The sequence below is a fragment of the Schistocerca gregaria genome, chromosome 9 (genome assembly GCF_023897955.1).
Source record: "Schistocerca gregaria isolate iqSchGreg1 chromosome 9, iqSchGreg1.2, whole genome shotgun sequence".
NCBI lineage: Eukaryota > Metazoa > Arthropoda > Insecta > Orthoptera > Acrididae > Schistocerca > Schistocerca gregaria.
In genome coordinates this window covers 209,733,515-209,749,151 of record NC_064928.1, presented here as the reverse complement: position 1 = coordinate 209,749,151, position 15,637 = coordinate 209,733,515, and the positions used below count along the sequence as shown (strand labels likewise).

General features: G+C 38.2%; 1 protein-coding gene across 14 annotated transcripts in view; it reads left to right on the top strand.

The window, feature by feature from the left end:
• The window catches only part of LOC126291618 (echinoderm microtubule-associated protein-like 2), a 552,411-nt gene that overhangs the window by 474,505 nt on the left and 62,269 nt on the right, over positions 1-15,637 (top strand). For all 14 annotated transcript variants that reach the window (XM_049985164.1, XM_049985165.1, XM_049985159.1 and 11 more), the window contains one exon: positions 14,406-14,561. In XM_049985164.1, coding sequence (XP_049841121.1) covers positions 14,406-14,561 — 156 coding nt within the window. The remainder of the gene's footprint in view (positions 1-14,405; positions 14,562-15,637) is intronic.

The window sequence follows — 15,637 nt, the reverse complement described above, 5'->3', positions numbered from 1 at the left end:
ATTTCTGTACTTGCTGATGGTGTGTACATATATGAAGTTATATTGATATCTGACCACATCTTTTGGGTTGTACACCTTTTTTGTGAGACAGTGTATATTTCACGAGGGGTCTTTTTGTTATAAAGATTGGTTCCTAAAGTGCCAACTGAAATTTTCAAACTCAGTTTACAAATATTGAGGCACTTTATAGAAGGGCTAATGAAATAGCTTTTAATTTAGTTTTGAATATAATTATTCATTCCTGGTTTCCTACTATAGTCTTTGATCAGTTTGTTTAGACAAAACAAGAAATGGACCAGAATATAAATTTCTCCTTTTTTTATCTACACAGGAATCCAGAATTGAGATGAAAATACTTTTAAATCTGGTATTATGGTAATATCTACAACAGTTCATGGAACTTTGACTGTTATTGTCAAGAATAATATAAAAAATATATACTCTTAAATACCCTGTCATCTAAATGTAACATTTCAGAATTTATAAGCAGCTTGTACAGTACTTTCAGTTAGAAACGTTACATATCATCTTATCTACATTATACCAAAAGGTTATTAACAAGATAGCAATGAAGGAACTATGCAAAATAAGATGATATTTTTGTTGGGTTGTTAAGGCAACTATAAAGACTAAAGATCAAAGCTGTATGGACAGTGTATTGCAAACAGCTTACTCTGTTTTAAATCTACACATGAAGGTACAGCTAGAAAGTTACTCAAAATGTATTATATTTCTAGATCTTGTAAATGGGCTATAGTTAAGAGTTCAGCAAAAAGCTTTTGTACAAGCAGAAACAGTGATAGACCTTTGAAACACACAAAATTTGCTCTCTTGGAGATCAGATAACTGCAGTGCATACTGTCATGGGATCAGCATTAACAGCTTGATCCTGTGAGCTGAACTGCAGCTGATAAGATATGTTTGTTTATAAACTGACTCACAGCCTGGGTCCTGAGTCAGTTGCTGCAGAGACCCCCAAGCAAGCAGTGGGAATGTTTTCCAGGAAGCCCTACAGGTTTTTATTTTGTACCTAACAATACACTTAAGTATTTAGAATTGCTTATTAATTGTGTTGTGTTTTGGAAATATTTCTGCTGATAATGAAACATAGAATCTGATGGTGAGCCCCACTCACACATCTGTCTAAAGGTTACCACATGTATCTCTATTACTTTACAAAATACCTTATAATGAAGTAAGGAGTGCCATTTCAGTACACTCATATATATTTTACACAGTTTATTGTTGGAAAAAAGTTACCTTCATGCAGTCCTTGAATTCACACTTCATACAAATAAGGGGCACAGTTATATACTATGCTTATGGCATGTATAGCTCTTGACTTGGCTCTAAGGGAGCTTAAATTAGAGTACAGTGTTAACATTTATAGTATACATATTTCATGTTTTTTAAACTTTGCCATGACTGGTTCAATAATTTAATCATACAAAAAAAAAAAAAACACTCTATTTGTAGAAGAATCAGTTATGGTTGTGTGACGTGTCTGTGATATGTACTACTTAGGGAGTATTTATGGGAAATGTAAGTAAATCCACTGAATTTCATATGGAAAGATTTTGCTGCTGTCAGAATAAGCATACTTTCAATCTGTTTTGATTCCAATAACTGGAAGCTGGATATCACATTCAAAAAAGTAATATTCAAACAGGTATGAACTAACAAAAAATCATTATTAATAGGCATAGGTAACAGAAACATGCCTTTCCAATAAATTTTTACAGTAGTGAATTATATTGGTTTTATTATTAAACAATGTGTAGCGTGTAGTCATATAGCATAGAAGTGTCACTGTAGACAGAGTTGAAACTCAGCTTTCCCAAGCACAATCAAAGTGATGAGTGAACAGGTCTAGACTATAGCAAATGTTTCTAGCCTTAGTGGTACAGAAGCTCACACTTGACTGATTCAGACAAATATAAGTAACCTCTCCTGACCTGAAATAGATATTAATGGTGCTACATTAAAAGAAGCTACAATTTAAATTCCAGTAAACGTAATAGAGCAGCTTAGGTAGACATGTTTCATGCTTAGAAATATCAACAATTGTCTTGACTTGAAGGTAAAAAGTACAAGCTTATGCTTCCACTTATTATTGTCTTATTAAGTTATACCCTGGGACAATGTAGTAGTAGTAGTAGTAGTAGTAGTAGTAGTAGTAATAATAATAATACAGCAAAATTTAGCAAAGTTGGTAACTACCCTTGCATAGACATCCTAACTTCCTGTGTGCAGGGTGCAATGAAAAGGTATGACCAAATCTCCAGGAAAGCTTCCTCAATTGAGGCTGGTTGGCAGAATATGAGGCCCTGACAAACAAATCATCAAGAATGCCAGCCTAAAGGCTAACAGGAAATGGTGCACAAATTCTCGACAGCCCATAAAAGCAGACTAAGTTTTCACATCAGATCTTGTTGAAATGAAGCTCATCCATGAGCAGCACATTTTCACTAAAGGGAGAGTTGACACATTGGTTGCTGATAGTGCCTGCACACACAGTGCATGGTATGGATACAGTTCTCATGCAGCACTCTGTCAACATTACTTGTTGTAGCTGATCATCTTATGCTGATACTAGGGTTGCCAACAGCAGCATGAAGAGCTTCCTCTTCCAGCTGAGGTGCTGTCATCCTACTAGGCCTCCCCAAGTCTTGAGTAGTAGGCTTAAATGTCCCTTGCTCCCCAAGATGACAGTCAGTTGCTTCTAAAGTTCTCCTGTCAGGCACCAGCATTTTAAAAATCTCTCCCAGTACAAACATTGAGTGTCATGGCTATTGCCATCTGCTAATCCATACAGCAAACAGCATCTACCAACTCTGGCTTTGTGTACACTTCCACTGCACATCACCAGAAGCTAAGTCAGAGATGAACAATGAACAGTTGATACTACATGCTTGATACTAGTTGATCAATGAAATTAGTCACATGTGAAACAAGCAGTGAAGTGAGTTACATGTCAACATTACCTTTATTCTATTGAGACAACAAACACTGGTTGTGCCCTAAGAATTAAAACTTACAGTTTACCAGACGTAAACAAGAGGGTATTTTGAACATTTTATGCGAGGAAATGTTTCACATAATGCTGGTAGTTTCCCCTCTCCCCAATGATTTTTGTGATTATGAATAGGAGTAGGAAGTGACCTCTAACATGGAAATAGTGTTTCCGGACAACACTTTATAGCCTATACATTTTTGTCACACATTGTAACATTAACGATCTTTGTGAGTAATAATAAAATTCAGTTTGTTGGATGGCTCCTGCAATACAAGACTGAAGAATAATGTTTTGTCTATGCTTCAGAGTAGGGTTTTGAATTTGAGAATGGTCTTCAACAAATCAATCGCGTGGATGCAGTATTTCTTGACTTCCAAACAGCTTTTGACTCAGTACTGCACTGATATGTATTAGGGAAAGTACAGTCATCAGGAATATCAAACAAAAATATGACTGACAAAGAAAATAATCAATTTTTGACAGTATAATGAAATTGTATGGATAAAAAATATACTCACAAAGTGGTGGCAGGAGAACACATACATAAAAAAAAGATTTTAGCTTTTGGAACCAGTGGCTCCTTCTTTCAGAAGAGGTGTTGAAGGGGAAGGAAGAGGGGTGAAGGGAAAGGAACTGGAGAGGTTTAGGAAAAGGGGTAGAGTTCAGAAAATTCACCCAGAACCCCAGGTCAGGGGAGACTTGCCAGACAGGTCGAGAAGGAAAGACTGATTGTTTCCTGAAAGTTAGGCCATGTATTTTTGTATATGATTGAATTGTGGATTTGTTGGTGAAGGGTATGCAGCATGATATCTCAGATGGAGTATTCAGGCCCTAGGGAAGGGTATTGGTCTCTTGCTGATGGTATTGTGTATTAATGATTTGGTGAATAATGTTATGAGTAACCTCAGAAAATTACAGCTGATGCAGTTAACTGTAATGAAATGACATCTAAAAAAAAATCCATGCACAAGTATTCAGTCACTTTTGGTAAGATTGGTATAAAGTTTGGCAACTTATTTTAAATGTGTATATATGTAAAATTGTGCTTGTCACAAAATGGGGGAAAAAATGCTGTTCTGTGACTGCAATATCAGTGATCACAGCTGGATTCATGCAGTTCATACTAATTCCTGGGTGTAAAATTGTTTTATATGAAATACAATGACCACAAAAGCTTAGTCCAAGGCAAAGCAGGTGGCAGACTCCTGTTCATTGCTACATTAATGGGAAACTACAGTCATTATATAAAGAAGTCTGATTACAAAGCACGTGTGTGTCCCATCTTAGAATATTACTCACATGTGTCAGACCCATACCAAATTATATTGGCAAAAGATTCTAAACACATGCAAAGGAGGGCAGCATGAATTGTGACACATTTGTTTGACTGCTGTGTGAGTGTTATGCAAATTGTGAATGATTTGAATGGCAGATGCCTGACTGTAGGTACCAACTATCCCGCAAAAATATGTTTAAACAGGTTTGAGGACCAGTGTTCAGTGAGAAACCTAGGGATATACTTCAGGCCCACAAATATGATTCTCAGAGGTTTCACAAAGATGAGACCATATAAGATTACATTAACCACAGTGCACATGGAACCACTTAACCTAGGGATGACTGAGAATCCGACACACAACCTGTGCTCTGTTTAGCTTGCTGTAGCTATCTCACCTGGCTGCACACTGCTTGAGAGCCAGGCCATGTTAAGAGTGAGGAGGGGAAGAGAGGAAAATGTGAATACATCATATTTAAGTGGCATTGGATACTGTTTGGTTCAATATTTCTCAGCAACATATATCAAAAACAAAACAAATTTTCAGTGTTACTTAATTTTTTTTGCACACTGAAGACCTAATTTTCATCTGATTTGAATTATCAGCATACAGATGGACACACAGTTTCACAGCTTTTTGCACTCAGGTTTCCACATATTTGTGACTTGAGTGATTGGATGATTTTTTTATTGTGAAAATAAATATGTTTAAAATGTTTTATCATGTTTGCAACCTTGTTATGGCAATGTGAAACTCTTTTGCAGGGAAACAATGTAGACCTCCTGGACAGTTTTAACATAAAAGAAGTTATCAGGGAATTATGTTGCAGGTCAATCAGTTCCATCTGCCATGTGCACAGGGTTGCTTTCAACTTAAAAGGCAAATTGTCTCAAAAACAGATGTAAGATTCACAGTGTCCTCATGTTTAAAAAAATTATCATTGTAATTCTTTCAAGGCCACTATGAATTCTTCAAACCTCATGGTCTCTTTAATGCCAGTTAGTTTAGGGAAATGGATGGCACTTTTGGGTGACTTTGTCCCTTCCACAATGTGGTTTCTATTTAAATGCATCTCCATCATAACATAGATAAGTTGTTCCTCACTTTGTAGTTTCTTACTTTGGCCAGTCTGCAGTAAGGTCCACTTAAAAAGTCAGAGGTCTGCAATCTATTTTGGATGTTCTAATTTTTGTTCCTGCACTCCTTTTTCCTTCATAAATTCAGCAATAGTGGGTTTTAAATTGACATAACTTACCAGATATGCCCCTTCACTTAACAGATGTACTTTACAGTAATATATAAAGTCTCCATACTCTTCATTCAGTGGCATAATGTACACAACTTCAGAAAGTTTACAATTCATACCATTAATTTTATCTCATGTTTTGTGTCTGTAAATTTAGTACAAAGTGCTTCTTGATGTACAGAACAATGAGTCCCATCGGTTGATCACAGTACTTTTTGCACTTTTTTTATCATCCAAATGTTTTCAGTTCTTTATGCATTATGTTGTAATGTCATTTAATATCAAATTTTCAGTACCTCTCGATTATGCATCTACATAATAGACATTGAGAATTCTCATCCTTCTCGTCTTTCATTCCCATTGATTTTTAGTCTTGTGACAGTGGATCACTATACTGTCTCTTTATGAGCAAGTAGCCACTATACCTATGAATTTCCTCTATACCTTGAACAGGTAGTGAAGGTTAAACAGTACTAACAGCACAGTTCTGCCAAGCTAAAGAGGGTTGTGCTGACGGAAAAATGCCACACCGTAACACTAAATGAAACATCACACTGTACTGAGTACATCATAGTAGAACAGAGCAAGGCCGAGACTGGCAGAGTGCAGGCCACATGTGTCCTCCACACAGTCTCATGTGCGATTTGGCATGATATGGCTGACTCTGATTTAAGCATTCATTTTTTGTGTGCTTCATGTGTGAATGGAATGGGAAGATTCCCTAATACACAGTAGTATGGGAAGTACCCTCTGTCACACACTGCATGGCAGTTTATCAGAGTATGAATGTAGACTTAGACACCTGCTGTTACAAGAAACTCTTTAGAATGGCACATCAAAAGAAAAAGAAGAGCAGTTTCTATACTGGCATTTTATACAATGTGTTTCATAATTCCTATTACAGACTTCTAAGGGTCGCATAGACGATTTGGTAAATAATGGTTTGATTCGAAGCCATGTCTGGAAATGTACCATTTGGAAATAAAATAAGTTTGAATGTCAGGCCACTCTTAAATCTTCTGCTTCACAGTACAAGCACAAAATTAGAATAACGCATCATTGTCAGCCCCTGTTGTAATTATGACATCACATTCAGCCGACTAAAGCTACGTCTGCAACAAACTGATACATTTTCAACTAGGAGGGTTGACTGTAGAGCTTCAGGTGCCCTGCAGTCTTGACGCTGAAGCAATCGTCCTTCATCATGTAGAAGATAACCCAACTGAAATATTCAAAATATGTGATGAAATTAAATAAATTCTGACGTCGACCCCAACTAGGTGTCAAAAGAAATTCAGTGGTTTTTACTTACATAGAACCTTCTGTCCACTATACTCATTTGTTCACTGCATTATGCTGGATTCCTACGAGATTTTATGAGAGAAACTGCATCTGCAGACAACGCAGATGTATAAGTACTTGAAAGACTCCCATGCCATAGGCTCCTGTAGAGCACACAGGTCAGAATTCATTGCCTCCACTGTGTGTTTATCATAAATTGCGAGATTTGAATGTGATCCAATCTTCACACTTAGTTTACATCCTGATGTTACATTTCCTGACATGGGTTCCTCATAAAAACATGAGTGTGCCTGAAGCTCTACAGTCAACCCTCCTAGTTGCAAATGTATCAGTTTATTGCAGCTGTAACTTTAGTCAGCCGAATGTGATGTCATAATTACAACAGGGACTGACAATGATGCTCTATTCTAATTTTGTGTTTGTACTGTGAAGCAGGAGATCTAATAGGGGCCTGACGTTCAAACTTATGTTATTTTGAAACACTCTGTATGGACTGAGAACTAAAAAGTGCTATTAGCAACTTGAAGATTAAGTGTCCTGTGTAAATGCTTGTTCTTTACAAGTGAGTGAGGTGGCATGGTGATTAAGAAGAGAGATTCATGTTCAGACCAGCCATTTGGATTTGTGTTTTCTGTATTTCTGAAGATAATGTCAGTGCGGTGGTAAAGCCTAGTCTTTCTTCTAATATGTATGTATTTTCAGGAAATTTATCATACAGTCACAAAAACATTAAACAAGTGATAGAAGATTCGGGGAATACCAGGTGAGCTGAGGTGTGAATGGAAATTTGGGCTGAGGAGTGAGGTTTGCTAGGTTAGTCAGTGCAGTTGTGCAAAGCCACTGTGGCAGGGTGATGTAGTAGTTAATACATCCGTGTAGTTAGCAGGAGACATGGCTTCAAATCTTGGCTGATGAGCACTTGTCAGTCATCTGACAAGTTGTCATTATTTTCAATCTCTAATGAAGTGTAGTGTCTCATTTTTCTTTGCTTTCTGAGCCATTAAATTCAGTATCAAACTCAGGATCACTATAGCCATCTATTTTTGGAAGCACTGCCTAAACAGTAGCATGGAACAGGGCTAAGAGCTCGCATTTTTTGTCAGCTATCAGAAACTACACACAGTAAAGATAATATCTGTTGGAAGTCACCTCAAACAAAAGATGACAGCCAGGCTACAAATGTAGGACTGGATGCTCTTCAGTGGACAAACATTTAACCATTAGTGCTGAAATGGATATAAATGAGGTTTTATTTTTATGAAATGTCTGTTCATAAGTTTTCAGAGAATATGTGGAATTTTGAGTTTGTCAAAATAGTAAGAACGAGATAACTTGGGACTGTATGTTAAGGGGCAGAATAAAATATAAGTGAGAAGATAATATGATAGATAGGCAAAAATTCAAGTCCAGGTCCAGCAACTAGTTTTCGGCTGTCAGGAAATTTCATATCAGTGCATAGTCTGCTGTATAGTGGAGTATTTGTTCTAGACACAGCCCTATACTCGTGGCCAAGACATTTATTATCAGTATAATTTCTTCCATGAGTCAGTGGTCCAGAGGTGTTCACGAGAACTGTCATAAATGTGCTGTTTGAGGCTCTGTTGTCTAATCTCCACAATATTTCCATGAGGCAGCTTGTAATGTCTCTTGCAGTGGTCTCTCTGCGATATTTTCAGAAATTTTATAAATTATATAACTCGGTACATATCTCGAAATATCTCTTCTTATCTTACCGATTACCAATGCAAAGTAGTTTCAAGCCCAATTATTCCTTGGAGCGTCCATTTACTCCATGGAATAGCTTCTCTGCTATCTATGTTTTCTCTTCTGAAAAGAATGAAGAAATGCTTGCCGATTAGTCGTGAAAGGAGGAGGTTGTATATGTATGTATTTTTGAGCTAGTCGTCATCTTGATGAGATTCTGTGCGAGATGGAATTTAATACATGAACTAAAGTAAAGTAAGTGTGGTCACATATTATTTAACTGATTATTATTGACAGTGTCTGCTTACTACGCTGTGTTGCACGGGATCAGTGGGGAACGTCTGATTTACACTGGACGAACCTGCCATTTTGTATGCTCAAGATATCCAGTTACTTAAAATAAATAGGCTAACACGGTCTTACCAGCAGATCTCCGGTCTTCCCCATGTGATCACCAAAAGTTAATAATTATTACAAATGTTTCCAGGAGATCTTTCGCCGCACTGAGACTTCGAAATAGCTTCACTGTCTTATGGAATTTAAGTTAAGCTCGATTTAATCAGGATAGATCAGTATTGAACTGCTTGAACGTGGTAAGTCTGCTTTGTGAATGAAAATTCCCTTAACATACGCATGTTTTCACTATCCTGATCAGTGAAGCTAAATCAGGCAGGTGTGTGAGAGGTTTTTAAATTTTAGATTCCACAAAAAATATTAAAAGCTGTTCATAATAGTATTAAGGTGTGAGTGGGTCAGTCACATCTGGAGATGATGAACAGCTGCTTCATGAAAGTAGCATGTGGTTTAGACAATATGATTTAGTGAGTGCTATGTCTAAGGACCTTTAAGCAACTTATGTGAAGTTTATAAGTTAGGATGATAAAATTTAGACTTAAGACTGTGCACTGGGTAAATGTTCTGCACACAATTTTGAATTACAGGGTCAGTTAATTAAATGGCAGCTGTCAGGATCACTTGACAAGTTGTTGTACTCATTGCTGTGTGTTGTGACCACATGAACCGAGTATCTCCATCCTGGAAAGGTAGACTGGAGATCTTGATGTGATCCATCCACCTGCTCACGGCTCTTCTCCTCAATCTCTTGCCCTTCATCTTCTCTTCCATGATTACTCTCTTTAGGTTTTCTCCATCTCTTCTCACAATATGACCAAAGAGCTGGAGAATTTTGCTTAACATGAAAAGAAAGGCCCCTGGAGACAATGATTTGGTCAATAATGGATATATTTGTTGTTCTTCCAGTCCATTTTATCCTCAGCATACTGCTCCAGCAGCAAAGCTCAAATGCTTCGACACACTGCCTGTCCCTCGCAACCATAAAAGAGATGGAAAATATGAGTGTTTCAACAAGCTGGACCATTCTGATGTTCATTATTGCTTTGTTCTGCCAGATCTTGGTGAGAGGCTTCTTAGCCACTCACCTTGCCATGGTCCATCTTCATGTCATCTTCACAGCTTCTCCCATTTTGCAGATTGGTGGCTGACCAAGTTAGAATAAGGAAGCCTGCAGGGCCTGATGGGATAGCTGCAGAACTAATCAAGCATGCTAGAGCAGATGTGGTAAAAGAATGTATTAAGTTGTTCCATAGTGTTTGAGAGCAGAATAGTATCCCAAAGGAATGGAAGAAGAATGTAATCATACCACTGCATAAGTCACGACTGCAATAACAACAGAGCTATCTGCCTATCATCAGTAGTCTATAAAGTCTCTATTTGAGTATTGTAAATGCAACTGAGAAGGGGACCTACATTATAAGAACAATCACTGAGAAGAGCATAGCCAAGAACCAAGACATTTCTGAATCTCAAAACTGCATTTTGACTCTGTGACAAGTCAATACATGTGGGAAGCACTGGTAGCAAAGAGAAATACAAATTCCTTGAAGAGTGTGTATGAACAACCAGGGGGGCTGGTTCGTATTGGTGTTGAAATGTCATAAGAATTCCCAATGGAGAATGGAATCAAGCAAGTCTCTAATGAAGTAACAAAAATGTGTGCGTGGTGAACCCAAAGAACAAAGCATGGAATGTAGAGACTGCAACCAGTCTAAATGAAAACATTGCTGTAAGCAGGTACTATTGTATTGGTGGCTGACACACCAGAAAGACTTCAGCAGGCCATATTGGAATGGTATGAAGAACTGAAGAGGAATGGGCAACAGTGTATGGAAATAAAAGCAAAGTACTTTGGGTTTCAAAACAGAACAGGCAGGAAGAACAACTCTATATACTTTGTAATGGAAAGCCTCTTAAAGAAGTAGACAATTTTGAATGTCTTGACACCATACTAAGAAGTGGTGGTGGAATAGAAGAAGGCATTATGAATAGAAGTAATAAAGCAGCCTTAGCCTACCATCAGATGAATAACATGATAGGGAAGAAAGAGATAAGTAAGGAAACTAAAATGCAAATTTACTGTGAAATTATGGCACCAATTACAGCATATGGTACGAAGAGTTTGGCACTACAAGAGAAACACATAAGTAGAATTACTGTCACAGAAATAATGCTTGTTAGGAGAGCTGTAGGAAAGACCAGAAAAAATATTTAGAAATGAAGGAATATGAGAAGAGAATAGGCAGAAGGAAGTGATTTGTGTGATGGTTGAGGGGCATCAGTTGATGTGGTACAGGCATTTAAGAGAACAGGAGAGGAAAGAAAAGCTAAACTAGTATTTGAAATGTGTGTGCAGGGAGGAGCTGGATGAGGAAGATCTTGCATCACGCCAAAGGACAAGGTCAAAAAACGTGGGCGGAGGCATGGAAAAATAATCAGGGAAATGGGGAGGTCGTGTGAGAATAGAGTGCAATGGAAGAAATGTGTAGTGGGGCTACACTGGTGCTTGAAAGTGTAAGAGATGGAGGAAGAAAACGAAGAAAAAGAAAAAATTACTGGCTTCAGGTTGTAGGAAGCTATTGAGAATCAGGAGGGCCCTGGTTTTACGTCTGTAGCACACTAACAGCCACTGTGCAGGAAGCGGCAGTCACACTCGAGTGAGAGGCAATTAGTGGTGGTCTGCTGAACCTGCCTCACCTTGCTTAGGTAATGCCACCGCACTGACTTCATTGTGCTGCCAGCTCATGCCTCCCCCAGTTGCAACACAGCTGTGAGGCCACAGAAGGGAGCAAAAAACTGTTAAGGTCACAGGAAGTGCTCAAAGTCCTCCATTCCATTATGTTTGTAGCTGTCAGGAAATTGAGGCAATTTATTTTCATGTCAATTCTTTACAAATTGGTTCTTTGTGCTTAGTGTGATTCATAGTACTTATCTTCCCAATACAAAAATGTTTCCTTTTCTTGTACACATTGTCTATATAAACACTGGTGATATATTGTATAAAACGCATGTACACAAAGTAAGTGCCATTTTGGAGAAAGGACTCATAAAAAAAGTGTTTTCAAACCAAAATTTATTTTACAAGAAGAACATTTTCAAACTATTTTTCTACGTAGTTGCCACCATTGTTCAGACATTTATCATGGTGGGAAACCAACTTTTCTAAGCCCTCTTCATAGAAAGATGCCACCAGTGAAGGCAGCCACTGCTGAACATATTTTTTGCTTCATTATTATTATTTATTTATTATTTAGCATATGGCTGATACAGACATATCATAAAATTAAATTACATATACATATGTACATATTGACACACAAGAAACTTTAAAGCTTGACTTTACAATTGAATAGCCAGTGCTTCAATCCAGCGCATTGCATCTGGAGTTGCTAGCAGGAAGTCCTCTTCAGCACCGTGATAGGCTCGAATCCTGCATTCGCTGACAATGTGGTGAATGGTATGGTATGGAGCCCTGCAGTCGCAGGCTGGATTGGGCAGCTTCTTCCACCTAAAGAGAGCATCCCTGCATTGGCCATGGCTGGTTCGGATTCTGTTGAGAGTAGTCCAGGTCTTGCGTGGTAGGTCTAATCCACTTGGGAGTTTAGCACCTGAGAAGATGTTATGCAGGCACACAACTGTCACTGCATCCCACCGACCTTTCCATTCTTCAAGAGGTTTGAAATCCTTAGCACCCATGTCAGCATCATTGCACAGAGTTGGATGGCGTGATTTCAGTTTCTTATGATTTAAAAGTGGCAGGTTGCTATGCGCGGGTAGGTTAGAATTCCTGAAGATCTTGTTGAATTCTCTCATTAGGGCAGTACATCTGCGTAGATCAGGAGGAATTATACCGTTTATCAGTGGAAGTCAATAAACGGGAGTTGATCTGATTGCACCAGATATTATGTGCATTGTCGTATTCAGCTGAGTGTCGACAAGCCTTGTATGATGACTATTCATCCAAACAGGTGCACAATACTGCTTGTTGAGTTCCTTCCCATAGGTGAAACCATCAGTGCAGTACAACGCTATGAAACACTGAGAAAACATTGGTGCAAAATCCAAAACAAAAGGCATGGAGGACTCAATCAAGGCATCGTGTTTTTTCATGACAATGCACATCCCATCCCCAATCTGCTGATGTCACTCAAAACCTTATTCAGCAATTCGGTTGGGTGCAATTCAGTCACCCACCATACAGCCTTGATCTCAATCCTTCTGACTACAAATTGTTCTTGAACTTAAAGCATGGTTTTGGAGCAATGTGCTTTACTGTGATGATGACCCAAAAAATGGTGTTCAGCAGTGGCTGTCTTATTAAAAATAAAAAAGAAACATATTCCATGAGGGGGAAAAACAGCAGTTTTATAGTCACTTGTATAGAATGGGCAAGAACAAACTTGCAAGGAATATTCTAAACTTAGCTCAGTCAATGAAAAGAACCGTAACATAACAGTAAAGCAAGTAAAATATTATTTTGAGGCAACTATATCATCCCATAATCAACCATGATAAGATCCTGGGACAGCTACTAATGTGTCAGAACTGTACACATTTCCTCACACATCTGAAGAACACAGCTGCTGTGAACAGTCCATACACTGCCACTTGCCCTTGGTATGGTTGACAGTGTGAAGCTTCACATAGCAACACATTTAGGTTGGCAAACTGTGGCACAATGTGAAAAGTGGTTTCTTGTAATGAAAGCAGTACTCTTACTTGTCATCCCTGTGTGTATGTGTGGGACATGGGGGGGGGGGGGGGGGGGGGATTTTTCATCTTTAATCTGAGAATTAAATTAATTGTATAATTTCAAGAAAAATGATAGCCTTGATACTTGCCAATGGAGAGAGAGAGAGAGAGAGAGAGAGAGAGAGAGAGAGAGAGAGATAGATAGGGGGGGGGGGGGGGGAGGGTTATGAGATTTACTGAAAATGAAATTCACACAAAAGCAAAATATACTCCTATTGATGAAGTAAGAAAGGAGAACATCAGGAAGAAAGTAAGGTTATTTGATACAAATGAAAAGATAGAACAAAACTATAAATAGCATTAGCACCTCTAAGTAATGTAAAATCGAAGTTGTGCAATAAATGCCTTGCTTAATTAGTCAGAGAGATGTAGAACAATTGTAGAATCAATGGGAATATGTCAAACTTATATTTGAGTGAAATGGACTATATGGTTGATGACGTTTATTATTATTATTATTATTATTATTATTATTATTATTATTATTACAACAGAATTAGGATACACTGGTGAAAAAGTATGGTTAATGTATTTGAACCATTTATCTGATACATTAATATATTTAAGTGTGCTTTCATAATATCAATTATTATGCCTGTGACCCAGGAATGAAGCAACAAACTGAACTGTGCAGTGTGTTGTTATTCCTGTTTTGTCCTCCATACCTCCATGCAGTTGTGGTTGACTTGTGCTTATTTTTGGACAGTTTTAATCTTCTCGCAGAAGTTTTGCATTGCTGTGGTATTTATTGCAGGACAAGAGATGCAAGTTACAATGAGGAGGAGGGCACGGTGCGGTTCTTCTTGCGGGGCCGGCCCATCATCCTGCACGCACCTTCTCCTCTCATTGAGGGCTTCGACCTCAGCAAGGTCAACCCGGCACCTCACACCAGGTTGAAGCTCGAGTGGGTGTATCCTTTACCAATTATTGTTTCCTTCGAGGAAAGAAGTGTGGAATAATTCTGGAAATCACAGATTCTATATATTTCATGATGTCTCATTTAAATTCCCTATCCCTTTTTCATTAACATTAGACAACATTAGTAAAGAATAGTGAACTTCTGTTCATATCCTTGTTTGTAAGCCATGATTTTTTAATACTGCAGCAAGGTGGTGTGGATTATGAGCATGTAACAGAACAATTTGCACTTAATCGATGGCACTCAGCTTTCTGTTGTATTCTCTGACAGATGCAAAAGGCAGAGCAGTAATTTCCTGGATGCCACTTGAGACAGAACTTTGTGTAGATGTCTTCATCAAACATCAGTGTAGCTTTGGTTTATTTTACAGAGTCTGTAGAAGAAAGGTGTTTGATGCTGATACAACTTTATCAACAGCAACCAACATTTTTGTAAGTGAAGGCTTCTGCAGCTGTTGTCACTGTCAATAAAATTCTTCAGGGTCTATGACCATATTGTCAATACATAAAACTCTCCACAGTTTTGGCCACTGTTACAAACAACCTTCAGCAGTGTGTTGAGCTGACAGCTAACTTTTTCTCACTAAGCAACCAGCTCAATGCCCTGAGGAAGGGCATATACAACAGTGGTTGAAATTTTGCATATTAACAATGTTGCCTCATATGCTGAATAATTTTGCTGGCAGAAATGAATATTGCTGGATATTGAGCATCCAGATTATGGGAAAGAAAACTTAAGAGGTGACAGTTTGACTGAAATGGGGAGAGTAATGGGTACAACAACAGACCTTCTCAAAAACAATGCTAATGCTGCTGTCTGGATTTCATAGAGAAAGGGATCAGAAACTGGATTAAGTACAGTAATTATGGTATAGTATTGTTACCATCAGAGAAGTTGTTCTTGAAGCTATTGATGAGAAGGGCATTGATAATTTTGTGTAGTACTAAATTAAACTCCATCTGCACAGCCCTCAGAAGGCCCAACTGTACTGATGGACCACCATGTCATCTTCAGTTGAGAGGTGTCACTAGATATGGGTATGGAGGAGCATGTGGTCAGCACACTGC